The sequence below is a fragment of the Numida meleagris genome, chromosome 18 (assembly GCF_002078875.1).
Source record: "Numida meleagris isolate 19003 breed g44 Domestic line chromosome 18, NumMel1.0, whole genome shotgun sequence".
NCBI classification, from domain to species: Eukaryota; Metazoa; Chordata; class Aves; order Galliformes; family Numididae; genus Numida; species Numida meleagris.
In genome coordinates this window covers 2,962,784-2,986,741 of record NC_034426.1, presented here as the reverse complement: position 1 = coordinate 2,986,741, position 23,958 = coordinate 2,962,784, and the positions used below count along the sequence as shown (strand labels likewise).

Genomic DNA, 23,958 nt, shown 5'->3' with positions numbered 1-23,958 from the left:
AGATGGAGTGGGAGGTGAGGATGCATGGCCTTTCATAGGAAACAAAATGATATGTTGATTATGGAAACAACACAGTATCCAAGGTTACAGCAAAGCCCTTGTTTGGAAGCTGGTGGTGCTGAGCAGGTTATTTGCTGCAGGCATTGTCGGGGTTCATCCTCCCCATCAGCCAAGCAAAAATGCATGCAGAGCAGCAATAGCAAAGTGCCTCATGGATAATGTATCGAAATCCTTTGGAGCCCAAGTTGTTAGTCAAATCAGTGCATTCAGTGCAGTTGAAAGCAAGGAGTAAAGACCAGACAGAACTGCCTTTCCTGGACAGCTGCTGTCAGGATGGCTAGAAAGCCAAGAGGGGTAGCAGAGCAATTGAACTCTACTGGAGTTTGCCTGCTCTGTCCTAGGTGTTATTTAAGCAGTACAAGAGAGCTGAACAGTTTCTTTAGTTGCATTTCCTTATGTATTTTTTTTCTATTTCCTTCTTTGCAGTATGTGGTCATCCCAACACGCCGTGCAACCGCAGTGGCCTTGCAGAGTTTCACTTCGCACCTTCTGGGAGATGCTGGCAGTCCTTATCTGATTGGATTTGTAAGTGCTCGCAGTGGTTTTTGGCAGTACTGTGTGTCCATGTTTAGTTTTTTTTACTAACCATTTCTCTGACATGTGAGGTTAAATGTGTTAGGGAAGGAAGGCCTGTATTTATCAGCAGAAAGGGAAGTGGAGCAGTGCAGTGATGCTTTTTAATCTGCTTTTGTTATCTGTGGGCCACAGTTCAAACCGGGGAGGACCACTCGTGCACAGGGAGCGAGCTTCCAAATCTGTTCAGCCTAGGGTGCCAATGGAGCACATTTAAATGGAGGTTGGTTGCTTCTGTGGTACGGACAAAGGTCTGTTAGTAATCAGATTGGAAGAGAGTTGTGTTTTAACTGTCCTTTAAGGCAAGCATCTACTTATGGGTAGCAACCTGGAGCTGTTTTGCCCCCCTGATATTTTAAACCCGTTTTGTATGATAATAAATGATGATGCAGAATCCATGGCAGGGTGGATGTATATGTTTGGGAGGATTCTTAGTATTCCTTTCTTGTGTGCTTTTTTGTTTTTAAATACTTGCATTCTTTTCTGTTACTGCTGCTGTTGTTGGCCTTGGTTTTACTCAAGACCTCTCTTATGCCACCATTACCCTAGTGCAGAGAGAAACAAACGACCCTGCTCCAAAAGGTGACAATCAGAGAACATTCCTAGCTGAAAACAGAGGGCTTGGAAAATCTAATGAGGAAAAGAAATCTAGATCTACTGAAGTAATTCCTTTCCCTTGCACCCTTCTGTCGTGTTTAATGCAATGAGTTGCAGAGAATACAGATCATCATTTATAAAATATAGCAACTTCCTTGTAAAGTCTGAAGTGGCACTGCTCACATTGTGTTGAAGGTGCTACAGTTTTGCAGTGATGTCACTGGGATCTTAATTAGTTTCATCACTGGAGAGAGGGCTCGGCTGTGCTCTTCCAGCTCAGTACTGCTGTGTGACACAGCTGCTTGCTGCTGGGGAACTTTTTTTTTTAACCACCATTTCTTCTCTACTAATCCCCTGGATGCTGGTGAGTGTATATAATCATATTTAGTTGTATTTTATATATTCATAATATTTACTTTTGAATGCCAGTTCTCAAAAACAACATGGTTGCTCTACAGTCCTCTGAAGCTTACATGAACATACAAATATATATAAGGCTGAATGGATCAAAGAAATGAGAAATATCTCAAGAGAACAGATAAATACAATTTGGCTTAGTCTTTATTTACTTCAATATTCTGGGCACCCCGGGAGAAATGATCTTATTTTAGAAAGTATTTGAAAGTCACAAGAACAAACAAATCACTGGGAGAGCCAGCTTTGTGCAGGCAGGGAGCACGGGAGAACGTCAAGAGAGAAAACGAAGCCAGCAGTCCTGCACACCTGGGGACCGGCGGTGGAGAGAGGCAGGCTCTGAGATGCAGGCAAGGTTCCCAGCTGACTGCTGCACCTTCTTTCTCTTTGTTGCATAAGAGACACATCCAGGAGGAGTGGCGAGGACCCGGAATGATTGCAATTAATCTTGAAAGTTGCCTAGGGCTCTTTGGTGTCACAGATAGAAAAGGACTTTGGCTGTAGAAATAATGCGTCTTGCCCTTCTGGTATTCAGAGAGCAAGCAAGTTGCGAGTTACTTAAGGATGCCTGCCTGAAATATGCTTAAAACCAATTTAATGGCTGCCTTGGGCTTTCTTTAGACTGGGAAAATATTAATTATGATTTTGAATTACTCTTTTCTAAAGCTGTAGTTATTGGGCAGTTCTTGCCTGGGAGGAGGATTTCCAGGTGCAAGCCTTCTTGGCAGGGAGCAGGAGGGAAGCACTCGTGTCACAGAAGGCACCAGCATCCATTTCTGTGGCTCGAGAAGGCTTGGCTGACTCATGCTCCCTGTGCTGAAAGGTCAGCTAGAGCTTTCCAATACCATGGAAAATTCGGCCTCCTCATCACTCAGAGTGAATCTGAGATCCTCAAGCTCTGCCATTTCTTCTGACTGCTTACAAACTTCACTTGTGACTCCCTCACCCAGCAAGCAGTGTTTTAATCCAAATATGGCTGAAATCTTACACAGTACTGGGGAGTCCACAGTGAGACTCCTTCCAGCAGTGCTCTTAGTAAAGAGCTGGATACTCACGTCCTTGAAGGACTAAGCTGTGTCAGCCAGCTGTCTCTGTTTGCTGGGTACCAATAAATGTCGTATTGATCTTGTAATCCTCATGTAGAGCATAGGAGGTACTTAACAGCTGCAGCCCTACATCTGTGATTGCTCCCTTGCTCTGTGTCATGCCATAAAAGTTGAAGGTCAGACTCAGGTTTTTCTATAATCTCCCACACTTCCGAATCTTGCCATACAACTACATCTGATCACTGCTTTGCCTTTTGGCAGTTTCTTATAATCACCAAAAGTACCAGACATATGTTAGTGTTTAAAAGCTAGGTGCAAGGAAGTGTATATGTGTAGCCATTTTTCATGTCTTTTTAAATATAGATAAGCTTTATTATGGTAAAAAGTATTAAGGTTTTCTTACAAAGAAGCTACGCAAATACAGTTTAAGGGTGGCAGCTGTAATTTACAAAGGTTTTCCTACCTGTTAAGCACTGAGATCAATTAATGTAAATCAGTGCTGCCTATCCATTCAAATAAGAATAGGCACTGCTGCAGTATTTCATTAGATGTAATAGTTTCCATTCCTAGATATCTGTAACTTTTTCAGGACCTTTGTGATAATCTGCAGAATTTAAATAATTTCCATTTAACAGCTTGGGGTATAACTCTGTGCTTTGTTCTTGAGGTAATTTCAGCTGTTCTGTGCATTAGACTTCCATGTCTTAGTACTTTTGCTTTCCTTCCTCAATGTGTGTCAAGCGCTGTCCAGCAGTGCTCTCCTCTTCCAGGCTTGCCTTGCTTCTAGTCTTGGCTGTGACGAGAAGCAGGCACCTACTGCAGGCTTTGCTCTCCGTAAATGTGCCAGAGAAACTGCTGTTGTGGGCACACGCTGTCCTGGCTGTTCTGCTGCTTTGTCTATTCTGTTAGCTTGCTGCTTTATTGAATTCTTCCACATCTTCCCTCTGCAACCATCCAGGTTGCAGGTCTAGGGATTGAAAGCTGCCTGCTTCTGTCACTTGGCAGCATCAACATGCGAGGCATGGTGTTTTAAAGTGCCAGTGGCCAGTATCCTTCCACCAGCACCTTTTGGTGGGTTGAAGGCTTCTCCCCAAACCCACTTGGTGGTGGTACCCACCTGTCCTGGCCTCCCCGCTTGCCACTTCTGCAGATTTCCTGAGGAGCACAACCTGCAGTCACTGCAGCTAGTGTGCGGACAGCATTGCTCTGCAAATGTGCTCTGAGATGGGGCTCAGTGTATGCTGCATGCTGTAGGCCATGCAGAGGCTCTCCCCATCGCTCCATCTCCATTTTTATGAACAAGCCAATCAGTTGTCACCCTTCACTTTTCTCCCCTCCCCATCTTTCTTATGTGAGTAGGTCAGTAAACTAGGTCTAATGAGCTACTTAAATAGCAGGAATGCTAATGACCTTCCTTTAGCAAGTAGTTAGTAGAACAGTGTTAATTATCATTGGGGCAGAGTATCAAGGAGGCACATCAGCATTTGATTAGGGACAACTCAAGAAAAACTGTAGTAAATGCAATAGTTGAGATACTAATTTCATAAAAGTTGTAATTGAAGGTGCAGATAGAACAGCCTTCTTGTGCCAGTTTGAGACAGTCTTATTGTGGATTTGCTTACAAAGATGTTTATCCATCCTGGTAAATATTGTGTATGTATAGAAAATAGTTCTGCATGAAAAGACTTGCCTGTTTGAGGAAGCTGAACTTCTGCATTATGGTTTAAAATCAGTATTTCATGGTTTAAAATACTATGGCTGCTCCAGAGTAGATCGGTGGACATGGTTACCCTGCAGTAACATTCCTTCCTTTTAGCCTGCTATGTTAAAACAGGCCACTGGTCTGTTGGGGCTCAAATCCACTCTTGTATGACTTAAAGAGAGGGCAGTGGAATGCAGTGGGTTGTTGTGATGTGATGCTGCAGCCTGGGCTTTTAGTCCCTGTTTGACCTGTACAGCCATTCCTCAAATACGGCCCGTTCTGTGCTTGCTGGTGATTACACAGTGCTGTCTCTTCTGCCAAAGCAGGGTGTGGGATGAACTCTAGTTCAAAAAGGCAAAGAATATCCTGCAAGAAAAATGTGCAAATTGTTCTCCCAGCATCACTCTGTTTTATGGACTATCAGGAGCTATTCCACTGCTGTTGTGCAGTGATAAAGAATGAGGAGAGGTCTCAGTGCTGTTGCCTGCAGCACGTCACATTACAGGAAAGCCACCTCATTTTTGCCAAGGACACTTTTCAGTGAGTGTCTGCACAAGTGCTTGTTCATTTTTCAGGGCTTGCTTTCTATGAGGCAGAATAAAGTTTTCAGTGAACATTCCTTGTAACAGTGAATCAAATCCTCCAGGCACTGCATTTGAGGGAACTTTGATTTATCCAGATTTCTTTCCCTTCTTGTGATCATGAACGGCACGAACAGAACAGGGTGCTTCGCCATGATGGAGATCACAGTACTTCACCTGATGGAGATAGAAGATGGCATGTGATACACATCCATGTTTTTGATCATTCTTGTTTCTGTAGCAAGTGCCAGCTGCTTGGCTGGGGTTCTGTAGCACAAAGAGGATCCTCCTCCTGCAGTCTTCCCCCACGTTAATGCATGTGACTCACACAGTCATGCGTAAAATGGGACTTGCTCATGCAGTCCAACATCTGATGTTGGAAAGGAAATACTGCAAGGAAAAGAGCCCCCAGCCCCTCATCCTTATTAACTGTTTCTTCAAGCAGTACCTCTACATTGAGGATTTCTATGGTCCTGGCTGAGCTGAGTAATTTAAAGCCTCCTCCATAGCGTATGGAAAGGCCAAATCTTTGGCAGGGATGTCAGATGCAAAAACAAAAAAGGGAGAATTAAGCACCTGGAAATCAATCCACACAGGATTTATCTTGTTGCAGTGAGCTAACAAGCTTTCTACTCTTTCTGACTCAGCAACAGACAAGATTTAAATCTGCCCTAAAAAACCAAGTGACTTCCCGTTTATAAAGCAGTCTTTGCCAAGGGTTCCCAGCCTGTTTCTGAAGGGTTTTTTGTTTGTTTGTTTTTGTTGGTTTTTTTCCACATTTGCTGTGTACCTGTCATTTCCTGCAACTTTGTTTAGAAGTGCAGGTTCTCGTTATTACTGATAAATGGACAGTAGAATTATGTAAAAGTATCTCATTATATGAAGCCCAGAAGTCCAGAGCTGATCTGTTCCGTTCAAGTATTTCAAGCTCTGTCCCATCTGCTCTTTTTCAATGTGCTAAAAATCTTTCCCACCTGGTTCTTTCTCAAGTTGCCAAGGACCCTGTAAACTCCCAACATGGCACACAGTTTTCATGGTGCCGAGCATGTTTCAGAATGAGATGTCTGCTTTCTGCAAGTGCTTCTTGCTGCTGAGCCACAAGCATTATGTTGTTGCAGTGAGCAGCAGGGAAGATGGTGATGGATATCCGTTCTGCAAGGAAATTAGTGCACAGAGAGCAGCAGATCCTCACAGGAAAGCACTAAGAGGTGCCTTGTGCCCTATCTGCACAAGGAATGAGCAATAGCAGTGTAAATCATCCCAATCCTAGCTAAGTACCACCGGGGTTGGGACTGTGCTTATAAAACACTTTTGGATTAGCATTCACTCTGCTGAGGCAGTAACAGCATCATGTTCAGATCTGGGCAGCCACACTGGCTGTGCCCACTTGCTGTTGGGTGCAGAGCTCATGTGTGGACAGAGCAGCCCCACAACCCCACGCTGTGACCCATTAGTTAGAAGAAGCTCATCTGTCTCTTGACTTCCCCTCCTGGGACATGCAGCCACATGAGGGGCCTGTGCCTCTCCTAGCTGCTAAAAGCTGTGCTCCCACACTGCTGTCCTCTGCCTCAGACCTGATGTCTACACCTAAGTGGGCATCACCCAACCCTACACATCTCGGTTCTTTCCCTTATTGTGTGAGCCATGTTTCTTGATTCCACGTTGCCCATGGTACGAGGCATCTGCTGGGAGAGAACAAAGTCCAGTGTTCCCTGACAAAATCCCTAGGCAGACCAGACCTGAAGAGAAAGGACAGTTAATGACATGAAGAAAATGACGTGAAGAAAACGACATGAAGAAAATAGGCTTCTGAACCTCTCCTGTTGTCTGGGGCAGAAGTCCAGAGGCAAAAACTGCTCTAGCACCGACAGACATACCAAGTCCATTTGTTAGCTTAGAAGTGGAACCTTTGATTATTTTAACTTTCTGTGGCCCATTCAAGGAAGCACTCTGGTAATCCTAGGAGGGGTGCACGTATACAAACAGAAGAGCAGTTCAGGAATTCTTGTTATGCTCATGCAGGGGCAGTCCCAGGTACCATGCGCAAATGCTGGTGTTGATTTTGTCACCAGCCACATGGCAAATCTGGTTATGATCCCAGAAGGGCACAATTAAGATCAACAGGATGTCCAACTTTTTTAATCTCCATCATCCAGACATGCCAATGTTAAAATTGAAATTACTTTTGGAATGTAATTGCTTTTATCTTTCTACAGTTTTCAGAGCTAGTATAATAAAATAGTCAGGTTTACTTCCTCTTTTACGGTGCATCTCTCACTCCATTTAGCACAGTATATAAGTGCTTTTTTTCCCCCACAGGCCCAGAAAATTATTTATTTTTTCTTTATAAAATCCCTTCTTTTTAGTTTCTAGTCTTCATTTTCCTATTATATTTTAATTTAAAAAGAAATGATCAGAGAAACCTCTCACATGCATCTCGGAATTCCGTGTGGGTGAGCCCCAGACATTTGTGGGGTGACCAGGAGTGCTGTGTTAAGCAAACGTACTGAAGAGGTGAACCAGAGAGAACCTGGCCTGTATCAACCTGGTGATAGTAAAAATCAGATACTGCAGTGGAAATATCCTCTCATGTAGCAAGATTGGTGCCCAAGAAGCAAAATCAGAAATGTAGAAAAAGCAAGCAATTGCAGAGAAATTGAGACATACCTTTCAGCAAATAAGACAAGGCAGATGAAATGAATTCAAAGATGCTCCCATCACATTGTACAGTAAGGGACTCTCTGTAATTTAACTGCTCGTGCTGTTCAGGTGGTAGAGTACCATAGGAGCAAATTGTATTTCTATAGGCTTCAAGAGAAACGTAATGAAGTTTCACCTTTTCCTTCACTGTCTTCTGCACTCAGACTGAGACACAATCAGAGGTCTGGGTTTTCTTGGATCAGCCTGCTGGAGCTGTACCACTTGTTCTCCGGATAGCGGGCATTTTCTCTCGCTGGACTCCAGCCAGTGGACTGCCACCCACTGAACACATGTCGTTTGTATTCGGTGATAAAATGCCATGAGCTAAAGTTAATTTAGCAAAGTCATTCCTCTTGATATGAGATCCACGTTAGTGAGGAAAAAGATGTGAAGTTTCGTGCTTAGGATGTTATCAAGTACTTGCAAAACTTGCGAAGCAGCAGAAGGACTCACTGATTTTCTACCCCCAAGTTTCGGGTAAAGGTTTTTTAAGTTTTTTTTTGCCAGTTAATGAGTGGCAAAACAAGAAGAGAATCCCATACATGACTCTGTGCTGAAGAACTGGCTCTGACTGTGCATGCAGCACCCGCTTTTTGTTACTTGTGATAGAGAGAAGAAGCTGAATACGATGAGAGATTGGGTCTTGCCAAATCAGTCAGACAACTCAGTGCTATCATTTCAAGGAATCTGAAAGACAAAAATTGGCAAGACAGAGTAGATCATTTGGCAAACAGTATGTCATTCTTGGAGCACAAGTCTGTAATTATGTCCTGTGTCCTTCAGAGAAGAGATGCCAAAGTTCCAGTCTGAGCAGGTGGCTTGTAGTTGAGTAGAGAAAAGCAGCATACAAAAGTGACTGTAAGTTAACAGCAAAAACAATATCTGAGCCCTGATAAAATTAAGAGATGCAGACATGGCTGTGGGGGTTGTATAGAACCTAGATGAGAAAGCTATCTGGCTTGATGGCTGGAATTGTACCTCGGATGGGAGGAAACACTGCTGATCCTACAGGGCACACTTTCAGAGTACGTAGGATCAAAAATGGCAGGTAGCAGATTCAACGTGAACAAGGTTTGTTGGTATGAAAGGTCAGTACAGTGCCTTAGAAAGAGCAGAGTGGAGCAAGGTGTGTTGGGAGTTTTATTTATTGGAGTCTTTACATTTTCCAAGCTGTTTTTTAGCCCAGGATGTCACATCATCCATGCCCAGTCATCATCTGCTGGTGATTTATCATGTCAATTTGTTGAGAGATGTATTGTCTGGTCCTTTTGGAGGATAATTGTATCCATTTCCAATAATGAAATTTCTCAATTTCTGTTGTAGAATAGCCTCAATTTCAGCTATTGTACACAGAGGGGCTGATTCAGTGTGGAATTTTGGCTTATAATGAAGCAGAAGGGAAACATTGGCAACTAAGGTCTCTGAATAGAAGAGGGAATACATTACCAACTGAGGTCCCTGTCTTCTGAGTGCAGTGCATGCTCTGTTGATTTCCTGTGGGTGTGTTCCTTTCACGTTCAAGACTTTTTGCTATGTTTAATAAGTCTCTCAGACTTACAGCCACTGTTGTTTGCCTTTCAGCCTAAGGACTTTCTTAGCCAGCAGTTCTCACATGAGACTTGGTGATAACGCTCTTGTTTTTCCTCGTGTGTGTTATATACTGTGAATGAAGTTCTCTTTGAGAGGCCAGGAACAATTCCTTACCCTCTATCCCATGCACTAAAATTTTCTCCTCCAACTTTCTAGAGCAGGGAATGAGATAATGAAGTCTGGCTAAAAACCTACAGTCATTTCTGTAGAAATGTTCTTCCAGTGCTTATTCATTCACTGCTGCTTGGCATTGCCCCGTAACAGTCCTCTGCTCTTTTGTGTGCAGAGCGGCTTGCCTCCTGCATCAGGCTGGCTGTTCCTCCTTTCCTTTGCTCTATCAGGAGCCAGGTTGAGCACTGAGAAGGTTATTAAAATTCTGAGGCCATCAATGCTCCAAAGTGCGTCCCTGCTACAGAGCCCTTCCAGCACACACTGTGACCTGCTCAGTGCAGTCTCCATGTCATCCTTCTGTGACCTTCTCTTGATCTTGGCATCTCTGAGCACACATTTACCTGCCAGGTCAATACAATTGGCTGCAGTGCAGGGCTGTGAACTGGTGATTTCTCCTGGGCGTGACATTTTCTGATTTCATTTAGTTGTTTCTCTAGATTTGAGCTCTGAATGTTGGATTTTGCTTGTAGCTTGTGTCTGACACCACCCTTTTCATTAGCCATAGTGTGGCAGTTTAGGAGATGCTGGTCAAGCCTGGACTATTTCTGGAACTGATTTGCGTGTGTGCACAGCAGTAGGATTTTATGGTGCAAATTCCCTGCAGCCTTCTGATATAAAGTAGTATTTCTGTCTCAGCAAAAGGTCACAGACAAAAACAGAACTGGACATTTAAATACACAATGCCTTGAGAATCATCCTCACTGGATGCTTGCTGGAAAGGAAATGTTAAGATGTGATTGTCTTAACTACAGATACTCAAATATTACTGAGTTTTAGCAAAAGCTTTTCATAATGAGTTAACTACTGCCACTGCGCGTCACTTCTCCTTTGTGTAAGCGCACACTTGTGTTCACTTTCAGATAATTATACTTTTTTACTGTCAGAAGGTGCAGGTTGCCTTAGCCCATGAACTCAGTGGTGCGTGGCTCTTTGGCCCTCATGCATCAGACGTGGTCTTAGCCTGGGGGGCAGAGGGCAGGAAGCTTGGGAGATTAGATGAGGGAATGAGGCCTGTGCCTCAGATAAAACCATAACCAAGGTCTGCTTCTGAAAATCAAATGGGACCCCTGGTTTTTGTTCCATGAAAGACTTTTCCACCTTCCCACTCAACACAGAGGAAAGGAGTTGAATACCTCCTTTTGCTGCAAGGTAGGTAAAGATGTAGGAGTAAGCAGGACTTCAAAGAAATTGCAGAAGACTGATCACTGCCTCACTGAGCAAGCAATGCTAGTGAGGCAGTGTCAGCACACCAGGAGGCCTGCTCAGTACAGCAAGGTTGGACACCCACTGATTCAGTCACTGAGGTAGGCAGGGAGAAGATGGAGAGGGGTGTGGGAAGACTAACAGCTCAGGCAGAAGAGTGACAGGGTGAGGAGAACCCCTGCTGTGCTGCTCACAGTGTGAGTTGCCCAGGCTCCAGAGTGCAGAATAATGGCATGTGGAAGGCTAAAGCATATGTAAAGGACATTCAGCCTCTACTGAACAAAATCTTCCATTTTAAACTGTGTGCATATGTTCAGTAGGTGGTTGGTTAGGGAGCTCTGTTCCCTCAACATTATAATGTGTATTTTTCCATCTAAATGACTAATTTTTTTTTTGCCCTTCTCTTGTAGATCTCAGATCTGATACGACAAAGCACAAAGGAGTCCCCGCTCTGGGAGTTCCTCAGCCTGGGGTATGCACTCATGCTCTGCCCATTTGTCGTTGTCCTAGGAGGGATGTTTTTCCTGGCCACAGCCCTCTTCTTCCTAAGTGACCGAGCCAAAGCTGAACAACAGTGAGTAACCTGGCAATTGCAAATGGGGAAGTACCAAAGCCTGTATTCTTTCTTGAACATTATGCTTGTACTCTTTCCTTGGGCCTTGGTCCTTCCAGGTAAAGGATGTTGGGTTGTATGCGAAGAACCTCAGCTCAGCAAAGTGCATGAGGCTGCACGAAGCACAGGGGCTTGTGTCATGCTGGCTGGGCATCCTTTACATGCTTCTGCTCTGGTGGATCTCAGTTACTGGCCTGATGGCCTGGAGGGGAGCACCGTACTTGAGATCACTGATCCCTTTTACCCTTGCGTGAGCATGCACAGGCCAGGCCATCTGTGGTGAGGGGTTGCTGTGTGCTGGCACCTGTAGATTGCTAGGTGAAGAGCAAGAGATACCTCACAGAGCTTGGTGGTCAACTTTGAACCCACAGTCCCATCTCAGACCCTTGTACCCTGCTCACTACCTCCAATATACTGGAACAGCAGAGAAGGAAGAAAGCTGTGTATGTGGGGACATAAGTGCTCAAGGCTCGCTGTATTGATAGTATTTCCCAGTCCCTCATTGCAGCTTTTTAAAAAAAGCTACTGTTTTTCAGTAATGAAACCGATTCGGACCACCTCACGGTTGGCAACTACAGTAATTCAGAAGACGCTTCCACATGACATACACACTCCTGGGGTTAGTCTCTTTCTCATAATTGTTGAACAATAGAGTATCTATGTATAATGTCATGCTGAATATGTGGGCAGCTGACTAGTTTGGTGTTGACTGGAAGTTGCCTTCGCCTTGCACCCACTGGGAGGAGGAGGAGGTATTGTTCTTGTGACATGGCTCTGAGAGGCGTTTGCATTGATTCAACAGCGTAGATGTGCTCTTGTGATTTCAGTGCTGCATCAGACATCCACATCAAGGTGAACTTTGTGTGACTGAGCTTTGCCTGTGTAAATCTCACCACATGGGTGTTGTGTTGGATTGATGACACAGATGTAGATATGTGGGGCAGAAAACCATAACGTGGATATGTTAGCAGCCTATGGTAGTTCTACAGACAAGGAGAGCCGGGTATGCCTTGCTGTTCATTGAAGAGAGTGGCCCTGGCGTGTCGTTGTCACTGGGTATGATACAGCTACAAGGAAAATAAGATGTCTGGAGTTGACATCAGTGTATAAACAGTTGGGGTGATATTCTCTAGCTCACACTGTCATATCCATTGGATGCAGGAGATTTGGAAGCAGTGTCACAGATGGTGCTTGCGTCCTTCTAAGAGCAGTCCCACCTTCCTTTTACTAATGCTTACAAATACAAGAGAAAGGAAAGTTTTTCCACTTCCTGGTGACCATAGGTATCCATATTCCACCTGTAGTGAAGTGTTTAAACATGCTGCAGAAAACAAGACCTCATCCATGTATCTGGTAAGGAGGTTAAGTCTTGCACAGCTGAACTTCAGCGTGGCTTTGTGGATGACATGACTGATGTGTGCCTGGTTTGCTGTCATCTGCATATAAAGGCTTTAAGCTGCAGTAATTGAAGTTAGATGTTAGAGGTTAGGAAGAACTGCTTATAAGAAAGAAGAGGTAAATGGTACAGCAGATTGTCTGGAGAAAACATGAAACCTGTGTGGGTTCCTGACGGCCTCCCATGCCTGCGGAGCCAGGAGGATGGCAGCTCTCTGGCTGCCTTCCAGCCCCGCTCCTGGAATGGCACAGATGAGCTGTACGTGCAAGTTTATGTAACGATCCCTTGGGGACGTGGCAAGATGAACAGAAGTTTCTAGGTGCTCAAGGTGACTTTTTTTTTTTTGCAGCAGGGAGCCAAAAGTTCGATTTGTTGATAGAGCAGTCAGTAGCAGAGATCATGTCCCACAGTTCTCCTTTTTCCTACACAGATGCGTTCACTTTTGCCTATTGCTGTGGACAGCCTGAGCCTGCTTATGTCAAAATAGTACCAGCTTTCCCACCAGTCACTGGTCCACTGAGTGAAGAAATCTATCTGTTCAGGCTTCAGACTTGTTTTTGCTCCACTCTCTGCATCTTTCAGTTACCTAATCTGATTCGTGCTCATTTACGAATTTTGTATTACTCATTTACTGATCCTACATGTGCTACAGCAAACTGTCTCAGATACAGAGGGAGAACAGTTGTCATAAATAACGGCTAACAAAATGATTTCTCTCTGCTGCACTTTCTAGATATGCCCACTCCCATGTTAAAAATACTCTGTCATGTTACCATCAGATTCCTGGAGAGCGCAGCTTAACTGAGGTTTGACACATTGCTGAGCAGTAAGGAGGTGTCTTTAAAAGGGTTGGCAACTGCTGAGTAAGGCTCCTGTCCATGCCATGTGCAGTGGGATCTGTGCTGTCCACTGGGTCCCGTCTGCCATTGCTGACAGGTTCAATGGTCTCCCTGGAAGAATTTATGGGGGAGGATTTGTTGTTAGCTGCATGCTTGCCTGGGAGAGAAAAGACAACTGGGTGGTTTGCTATTAGCAGCTTACAGCTCCATGCTGGACTTAAACCCAGTGCCCAGCTCCCACCTATCTGACAGCCCATCTGTGCTTGGCGCCGCACACCTTTGGCAAGGACGGCTCTCTGCCTGGCCAATCCTCTCTCATATCCTACCTATTACTCTCTGAACATGGGGGAATTTCTTCTTCGAGGTGCCTTATTTTCTCTCTGCAGTCAGTCGTGCTGCTCAGACGACAGGACTTGGAAATGTGCTTTGCCAAAAGAAATCAATTAACCTGCAGGAATCGCAAACACTGGTGTCACACGCCAGAGATTAAACTCATTCATCACCAGAAGGGTCAGGGCACACAGGCCAGATGTCACAGACCTGTCTAATGAACTAATATGGAAGCAAAGAAGTGTAACGCAGCTCTCCGCAGCCTTGCTCTGCCTATGGAAATGAAGCTTTCTCTGCCTTAATTCAGTGCTTCTGTGAAAAGTAGTTTAGATTTTTTTTGTTTGTTTGTTTCTTCCCTTGTGTAATGGTCTCTGGGTGTTTGCTTTGAGATAATTTCTTCCTCCGGGCAGGGCAGCATACCAGCATAGCAGCCCCGCTTTCCTGTAAGGCTTTTTCCAGTTTCCACCACACTTCCTTTCAAAAACAGAATTTCCAGGCTTTCAGTGCCTAATGGTGTTTTTACACTACTTTTATCATTGCCACAATTCTTGGCATATTTTGGGCATTACTTTTTTAGCACAGGAATTCCAGTCAACAAGGATGCCCCTCTCACAAAAACACTCAGAAAAAAAAATTCTTTGTACAGCAATTCTTTTCTTAAAAAATCCGGATTCTTTTACAATGACTTTCATGCTGTCTTAGGAGCCTGACAGCTTAAAGAGGCTTTTAGTCAGTTTAGGACTAGCGGAGAACACAATGTAGTACTTCTCTCCATAATACAATCCAATCGTTTTTGGTGCATTTTTAAAAACAGAAATTTACCCTCACCCTTCTAAAGTGATAAGAGAGACAAAATGGTGTCTCTGTAATAACTCCTATGCACTAGTAATGATAAATATAGAAGTTCTTTTTGAAACCACTCAACTGCAGTCACTTGCCTACAGTTTGTCCTTTCCAGTTCTGGAGTACTGTGGTGGAGGGTTCAAGCTGTCATGTTTTCTCACCCAACATGACTACATTTGTAGTATTTGTGACATCCAAGTTATAGTTGGAGATGCCCTGGAAGACAACACATACAAATAGAGTATCTTGCCATGGCAGAGCCCTGCATAAACCCATCAGCAATCTGACGACCTCTCTGTTATTCCCCAGCTCCATCTCTGGTATCTGTGCAACTTTGGCAGGTTATCAGTCAGCAGGCAGCTTCCACAGGAGCACTTGGGGCAATGCATGTGTTGGAAGTAAGAGCTCAGCACTGCTTCGAATCGCATCTGTAGTCTGTCTGTCCTTCCTCTTGCTCATAATGCAGATAACTTGAAAAAAGAGTTTCACCCTAGAGTTGCAGAAGAAATGCCTACAATAGTACTCATTAGAAGCAGTGGCTTCACTATTAATTAGGAAGAACTTGCTCTTTTCATTAGAAAAGTGAAAAAGTCCTTTCCCCAAGCTCCAACAGCTTTCAGGTGCCAGGGCATATAAATCACTGTAATGTAATTATCATGTAGCAGGATTCTTCTCTGGGCAGCCAACGTGAGTCTTGAGCCTCTGGAGTTTTGCTGTGCATTGATTCTCTGTTTCTGCACAGGCACAGACTTGTGGGACCCCTGATGCTCTGCAGCAGGACAAAGTGACTCTACAATCCAGGGTCCTGTGATGTCCACATCCAGTTGTTTCTGGGGGAAAACCCAATTTCACCTCCATTTTTCCTGAGAAGCAGCACTCTGTTCAGGTGTAGAATAATCTGCCCCCGAAATGATTTCTTTTCTATATTAATTTTTATTTAATCATTGATTCTGTACCTGGAGGTGTGAGATTTGCTATTCTTTCCTGTGCCCACCCAGAGGTACAGCTGGATATGCAAGGTTTATAACTGTTCTGTCCCTCTCTGCACCCTGCATGATACATGCTGGGTATTTTTACCAAAGATACAGCAATGCAGATCAGGCAGCAGGATGCAACTGCAGTGTATATCCCTGGCGCAGATACAAACAGGAATAAATAGCTGCATTGATGCAGCTGGTCAGAACAAAAGAGTTTAGGTATTTAAGTAGCTGCCACCCATCACTTCAGAGAGATCTGCAAGCACAAATGGTTTGCCTGTTTGTTGTTTACATGGCTAGTAAAGATCCAGGCTACTTGTATGGCTCTACTAAGTTTTTCTTCTTTCATAAAACTAAATATTTCATTAAAAAAAATTAACACCTTTGATCAGATGTGGAAACTCTAGCTGAGTAGTAGTGGTAACTAACATTTCATTTTAAAAGTGCTGGGTTAACCACTGCAAAGAACAAACTAACTGCAGACCAGATAGTGCAAAAAAAGAACAATTCCTAGTCCATGCATCTTTTCTGCTGTCTTAAACACAGCAAATCTGAAAATTACATTACAGGAAAAATGAGAATAATCCATTTTCAGTCTGTCTTCTGCCTCACATCAGGCTTATTTTTAGCCTTTTCTAGAACTAGATATAAAAGGATCTCCCAGTTCTCCTATTGCAGCAATTTGAAAGTGTCTGACCTTATTTTTGCTTTGCGGATTCTATTATGTGGGGCAGAGGAAGGACTCACAGCATTGTCAACCTTCTTTTCTCTGATTTTTGTGTGGCAGCAGTTAGAGACAGAAAGGAACCTGTGAAATAACCTCAAGTTGTTGCCAGCACAGCAGAGAGACCCCTGCATTAATAGTGTAACAGGTACAGCTGGTGCGCTAGACTGGTGCACAGCGCGTTCCATTCCGGTCATCTGCATTACTGAGATGAATGCACTGCCTCCATGAAATATTTTAGGATTCTTTGCAAGGTTATCTCGTTTAAAGAAGCTGGACAGAATGCTTTTTTAGCCCAGGTGAGGTGCCCTTCGCCTTCTGAAGGTGTACCAATTTGTAGTAAAAAAACCAGCCAACTAGATTAGGTTGCAGGGGATCTGTGCTGATGAAGGAAGAGAGGCAAGGAGAGCGTTCTGCAGATCACAGAGAGACACAGAAAAATTCATAGGCTGCAGATGGAGTAGGATTAGTCAATTAGATGGTTTATATGGAAATACGGGGTTAGGAATATGAAGAGGTGGTGCAAATATAAGTAGTTTTTATACTGGTGGAACAAATGTGCTTGTAAAACTGTGTTTTTTTCTCCCCTGCTTACTGGTCGTTTTGTAAATCCATAGATGCAGCTAGCAGATACAGGAATGTGACGGCTTGGGACTGGCTGAATTTTAAATGCTGATTTGCTTTCTTCAGCTGAGAAATGCTGGTTCCATGCAGATGGAAAATATGGTCTCATATAAAAAAAATAACTATTTTGTTTGCTTGCTTTAGTCAACCTGCAGATTTCCTGCAGGTTATGCAGGAAGATGTCAAGGGTCAGTTTGGTTGTTCACAGACACGTTGAGCTGAACCGTGGTCCTTATGCAAAACGCTCACAGCATTTGAAATATGCTGTTCAAGTTAATTGCTGGCAGCAGGAGCTTTGCTTAAGAAGAGGTGGAAGGATGGAGCCAGCTGGTGTTGGCATAGCTCTTGCTAAGTGTGAGCTGTGGCAGAGGCTGGAGGCAGAACTTTGTGGTTCTCCAAGCCCATCAGTTCCCCACATACATTGTCCTTTCAAGGTTAAGCTCCTTTGCCATTGAGAAAGGAAAACAGCATTCCTAGACTATTGTTAGCTACTTATGCACTGCTCTGCAGCAAAAAGGGAATTTCTTTTCTAAGACTAACACATCAACAACTTCTTTGAATCCTGCCACTGTCTTGGCTACTGAATCTCTGCTGTGACCTTCAGGAAGTAAATGCTATCCCTAAAATGCTCATCAGCTGTAAAACAAGGTTAAAAGCACTCGCCCACAAAGTGTAAGGGGACTTAAACCATATGCTCACAATAGATGCAATATGACGCGTTGTCATTGCAGAGGGCAGTTCTTGGCATGCAAGGATTTCATCACACAGGAAAGTATTTTAAACTCCTGCTAAGACAATTTCTTTGCTCAGGCTTCCCTGGCACAGGTATGAAATCTGATGAGATCTCATGCAGGTGACTGGAGCAACTGAACAGAAGGCAGTCTTCCAAGCCAGAAACCCTTTCTGATGCAGGGAAATGGAACAAGTAATAAAAACCACAGCCTTGCCACTCTGTTTCTTGCAGACTGTCACAGTCACAAAACATATTATAAAGGTATTGACTTCTATCAACAGTAGATGACCTCTTCATGTGGAGAACTGCATGCTCATATTCGAGGCAACAGAGTTAATAATAGGCAACTTAACATGAAGGAAATCAGTGGACTCGTGCACTCTGAATCTGGACTGGAGGTATTTGGCAAGGCAGATTTTCAGCAAGCTGTGACTGTATGTGTGTTAGAGTAATTTAATTGTGGCTGGGGCCTTGACCTGAATGACATCTTTTAGTGAAACAGGGACAAAACTCTTGGCTTCTTAATTCCAGTACTTCCAGAAAGAGCATCTTAAGTATTCTGGCTTAGTCATTGTTGCTGCCAGATCACTATCATGTGCCAGAATGGGCTTGCCCAGACTGTTACTGCAGAGCAAAACAGGAGAGTTCCCCATACCTGGCAGCTTAGAGATTGCTGAAAAGAGCTGTGTGATGAGGTAGTTATTCTGGAGGGTAAGGAATATGTTTCTAATTGGTTGGCATCAGGAAGTTGTACAGGATTTTTTTTTAAAGATTGAATTACATCATGCCTGCTTTTGTTTGTCATGTTATACTCTTTCCTGTTTGATCATGCCAAGAAAAGAGCAAGACCCTCCACTTTCTCTTTCCTCCATTATTTCAGTGCACATGAGAGTATGATGTTATCCACATCTTCCATGGTTCTAGAAAACTGATCATCTTAACTCTGAGCCTATCATTATGCAGCAGAATTACATGCACAGGGACAGATTCGAGCCCAGTGTTCTGAGGGCCTCAGAGACCTGCATCCTCAGTAGCTTTGGGAGTCCACATTAGCGTTCCACTGCAGAGCAGCAAGGCACACTTCATTTTCCATCCAAGTCCTCGGTACCTACTGAGTGCTAAACTGCTCGTACTCAGATCTGTTCTGTTGCAGCTGCCTGGAAAATAGAAGGAAAGATTATGAATTTCTTTCTTTAGGCCAGTGTTCTCCTCTGTTAAGATCTGTGAAGGAGGGTAAATAGAAGCTGACCTATGTTTCGTCCTCTGGGGGCAAACATATAGTCAGCACCTGGATTAAGTGAACAGATGGAAAATAGTAACTGAGTCTGGGGCAGCTTTGAGAGGCAGTACCGAATAGAGAGAAAAAATGTATTTGCTGTACACAATTATTGTATTCTGTTCAGTAAACCCACTGATGTGCAGGAAAAAAGGGGACTTAAGCCAACTCATTTCTTTAGTGCAGCTGGCAGGGCACCTGTCACCAGCAGCACGGAGCAACTGCCAGGCTGTCCCCACCAGAGCTGCTGCTCAGCGCACACTGAGCCACCTCTCCTGGCTCCAGAGGGAAGGGCAGCTCTGTGCCAGCAGCTGCTGGGGGGGCTGCACACAGCCAAGTCTTCAGCTTGGAGCCTGGTTTGGAGGGCTTCAGATTTACACAAGCCCCAAGCTTCTTCTCTGGCTGTAAATGAGTGAAGCAGCCAGCAGAGCTCCATTAAACAATGGTTTTCTACTCCAATGCAAGCTACTCCCACATCTGCTTCTTTGCTAAAGAACACTAAGCATAGCACCACAAAATTTTAACAAACTGACCTCAGCTTCATCCAACAGACCCTTTCCCTGGAAGGCTGCACGAACCTGTCAGGATGCATCAGGAAGCTCAGTGCATAGACTATTTTTAGCTGTGCCAGTCCTGTCCCTGTTCCACTCACTGGGATCTTTCTAGCTTGACATATTATTCTTGCTCACCTTTCATGCATCTGTACTCTGTCATTGTTTCCAGACGCAATGTCCTAGGAGCCTTTTAAATCAAAGCACTGAGTTTCAGCAATAATGTACGTTCTTAATCTTGTGTCTCTTGACCCAAAATTACCAACTTAAGTATCAAAATAGCTTGAGATCAGTTAAAATAGGACATCCTGATTGGAAGCAATCCTTGATTTAGCTGTTCTTACACTCTCTGTTGTAGAGCAGGGAAGTCTAGCTCCTTCCAACTGCTGGTGAGAACTGCAACCATCCTTTGTTACTGGAGGACATTTTTGCACATTTATATCCTGCACTGCTTGATTAAAACATGTGCAATGAAGGGTTTAAAGGGTACATACTTGAAGTAGAGTCCCCAGCACTGCTGATTTTGCACTTGGTAATGCATCTGGCAAAAAGGCAATGCGCTGCTGGGACCAGTAGGTTACCCAGCAAATGTGGTACAGAGCCAAGCAGAACGAGCACTCTGCAGCGCAGGGCAACTAGGTTTGGTTTCTGCAGTGAGCAAAATAAGACAAAGCAGATTATCCGTGGTCTTCTTTGATTTGTTTTCAGGGTCAGAAATCTTTGCATGAAGACAGTGCCCAGATGTGCAGCTCTGTTGGCTTTGTGCACTACTTGGCGCTTCCAATGGAATCTGACTGACTCAAAGTCCTCAAGGGAGATGTGACAAAATCCCAGGGAAATGCAGCTATAAATCCCTGTGTGGTGAAATATTGGTGAGGCAAGGCAGCAGTGTCTGTGTAGAGTATGGATAATGTGATTTACATGTGATAACACATGACCAGTGGTTGTGTGTGTTTTTAACAAGGTGTTTCCTGGTCTTGTTACTTACCTGTTTGTTTGCTGGCAGGACAACTGCGAGCGGGGTTAGTGAGGGTGCTGACAGCATGCAGACAGCAGTGGAAAGTATGAGTGGGATGGTCTGTAAATTTGTGTCCATTTCCCTTCTTTGTTTACTAAAATATTAATGTGTTTTGGCAATTGGCTTCAGCAGGGATTTACTTACCCTCCCTTCTGCTAAGGCCGCTGTCCATCGAGCTGCCCTGTAGCCCCAACGCTCTTGTCTACTGAATGAGCTCTTGTTAGTCAAATAATGAGCTATTTGCAGGCTAGAAGGACCTCACTGAAGCATTTTATTGTTGCTTGTAAAAATTAAGTGATGTTAAGTACAGCGGGCTGTAAAAATTAGGACATTATTTCCTAATATGCTTCTCTGTTACAGAAGCCAGAGCCTGACTTGTTTGGATAGCAAGAAAATGAATTGTATGGAAATCCATAGGATACCAGAATATGTGTGTGTTGTTTAGGATATGTATGAAACTAAACATGAGGGGGTGTTGGTGGCAGTCACAAAAGCTTTACCTACATAAGCACAGCCTTTCTCTGCAGTGCCCACATACAGCCTGTGCGTTCTTCTCAACATCCTCTTACCTGCTTGAGTTTAAGCTCATGGGCAGAAATGCTGAAGTCATGGACCTTCAATGCTCAGTGGGCTGTATCTTACAGCAAGTCAGCAGGAAATACATTGCCCACCACTGCTTGCAACTTCAGCCTAAATTGTTGGAACAGATAGTAATGAAGGTGGAAAGGGAAACGTTTTAATTCTTGCTGACACGGGGTGGAGCACGTGTGGATGTGATGTGGGCAAAAGCCTCATTCTAAGAGTTGAGCTGGGAACTGTGACAGCACAGGAGAGGTGTACGCTGTTCCTACAGCCTGTAATTACCATCAGCATCCGTGGGAAGGTGAGCAGCTACAGGGAAAGGAACAGAGAATTTGGAAAATCATCTGCAGTTCCTGAAACTGAAACTAGAGTACAGCTGACCTGTAAAGGACTCGGCCACTCATCTGTTCTCTTAAATTTGTTGTCTTTTTCTTATGCAATTCTATCACTGGCTGAGGTGCTGTGAAATCAGATGCATTTTACGCAGCATAAATATTTAACAGCTCCAGAGCGTGTCGTTTAATATTAAACAGACAGCCACATAAATGCTTGAGAATTATAGATGCTGTCACATTACATGGAAATAGTTTGATAGGATCTAGGAGAACTATTTGGGTTTGACAGGGGAGGAAATGATGGGGTTAGAAGGAGTCAGTGTCATTTTAACTACTGGAGAAGCACACAAAAAGAAAAAGAAAAAAAAAGTTGTGCAGCTTCTGTTCTTGAAAGGCAATTTGGGTAAGTTTCCTCCCCTCAGGAAATAACAGAGTGGTTCCCACCCCACTTTCTTCAAGGAATGAAAACATTCACAATCTTGAGAAAACAATGCAGAGAAAATAGAACAATTTAGGAACTAACGTTTAGTCAGGAGAGATCCCCAGATCGGAAGCAAAAACCTAGTCAGTGTGGGGTTATCAGCATTAGAAGGACAAGTGGGACATAAATGAGGATTTATATCCTCTTTGGTCTTGTTATCTTAAGTCCATGCAGGCATTTTACCACCTAAGAGAATCTGAAATTTATTATTAGCATTTTTGCTTAGAAAAAATAAATAAATGCAGAGCTGACCAGCTGCAATTGCAAGCTGAGGAGCCAAGCTTCGATGAAATCCGGCTGTGTGGAAGTCAGTGACCACTGTCTGCACTACAGTGGTTCAGAAAGAATGAAAACTGCCCTGTCTGAAATTTTGGGAGACTATTTCAGCTCTCTCTTCTGCCCACTTCCTATGCGATTCCTGAAAGTCAATTCTGTCCCCAGCAGGTTCTCAAAAGTCTTGTGGGGTCTAATTTCCTGTGAAATCTTCCAAATGCATTTCAGGATTAGCCCCTCTAGGCCTCCACTGCCATCTGTAACGGGGAGATAAAGTAAAACTGAGAAATACTTGTTAAAATGCAGACGACTAGTAATTCTCAAGGCTTGGGGATAACAGAAGTGTTTATGTGGGAGGAGGGTTTTCCTCCCTCGGAGGCTGAACCATAAGTAACACAAGAAGCAAAGTCTTGTGCGTGTGTACAGTTCACCCCTCAGCAAAGCAGGTGGGTTCTCTATGCTGAGGTTATGTCAAAATGAATGTTTGCTGTGTGTATTCTGAATCTTGGACGTTACTTTCAAACACTGTCCAGCATTCAAACATCTGTTTTAGTGTTTTCTGATGCCTTCAAAAATATCATAGTTTACATCCTACTTCTAAAGTACTGTTGCATTACAAGGTCATGTTTTATCTCTCTGATATATTCTGAAAATTAAAGCGTGGTTAAAATGTCCAGTGCAGTAGAGTTACCAGGAATAATCCTACAAAGAAATGTGGGCCAGCTCCTGCACCAGAAGTATTTCAGTTTACAGCTTTGAAATGCAAGAAGACAGAGGCTTCCGTGCACCTTCCATGCATAGAATCCTGGATCTTGCATCTTCGCTGCAGAGATTTCTTGGAAGGTGGCCCTTAACCACTGGTTAATTTTCATCTTGGAGCACGTCTTAACCCAGCATCATCCCTTTTCAGAATTACCTTGGGTCAGGTACGAAGTCTGGTGAGGAGGCAAAGATGAGTTTTAATGATTCAGCATCTTCCAAAGGAAAGTGATGTTTCACTGTGATGTTCTTACCTGGTTGGACCTCTGGCAGAGATTCTGTCATCTGCCTGGCAGCCTGCCCATGTTTTTCACTGATTTGGAAAGCAGTTGTGCTTTTGCATGTGGTGGCAAAATCCTGCTGCAGTCTTTTAAGGTGTACAATACCATGGTTTCAGTTTGTTATTTTAAGTTAACACAGTCAAGTGGTATGAGAAGACTCCAATTCTGTGCTCATTTGTTCTCCCACTGGCCAAGTATAGAGTGCATCTGAGTTACAAACATGGTTACTTCAAGCCAGAACCTTAAGTGTGGTGGGGGTTTTCCAGCACAGTTTCCACTGATGTCAATGTCCAACCAAGACAGAAAGCAAGTCCCAGATTTATTACAGTTCAAGGGTGACTGACCTGATCACAGTCCACACAAGAGCCCTGCTGTGCTTAACACTATGAAAGGAGATTGTGCTTGCTTAGGGACAGGAACAGTCTGAGAAGGCATGAACAGAGTGGGAAAGAAAGAGGAGAGGTCATCTGCTGCAGCAGGAGAGCTGGTGGCAGCTCCAGCTCAGAGCTGTTGATGAGGAAGGCTGAACTGCACAGGGCATGTAATGCAACAACAAGGACCAGGTCTAAGGGATAAAGTTTGTGAACCTATTGCTGCTTTCTTCCTGGGTCTCCACAGAGAAAACAGGATCCATTCCCCTCGTTGCCCTCAGCAGCAGGAAGTGCAGAACAGCACGTTGCAGAGAA

At 43.9% G+C, this 23,958-nt stretch overlaps 1 protein-coding gene across 3 annotated transcripts in view; it reads left to right on the top strand.

The window, feature by feature from the left end:
* Positions 1-23,958, top strand: part of SPNS2 (sphingolipid transporter 2) — a 125,440-nt gene that overhangs the window by 94,837 nt on the left and 6,645 nt on the right. For 2 of the 3 annotated variants that reach the window (XR_002444065.1, XR_002444064.1), the window contains 3 exons: positions 487-585; positions 11,048-11,211; positions 11,787-11,869. Coding sequence is in view for 1 of the 3 variants with exons in the window: in XM_021416076.1 (XP_021271751.1) it covers positions 487-585; positions 11,048-11,211 (263 nt within the window). In the remaining 2 variants the exon portion in view is untranslated. The remainder of the gene's footprint in view (positions 1-486; positions 586-11,047; positions 11,212-11,786; positions 11,870-23,958) is intronic. The other variant, XM_021416076.1, reaches the window with a different exon arrangement.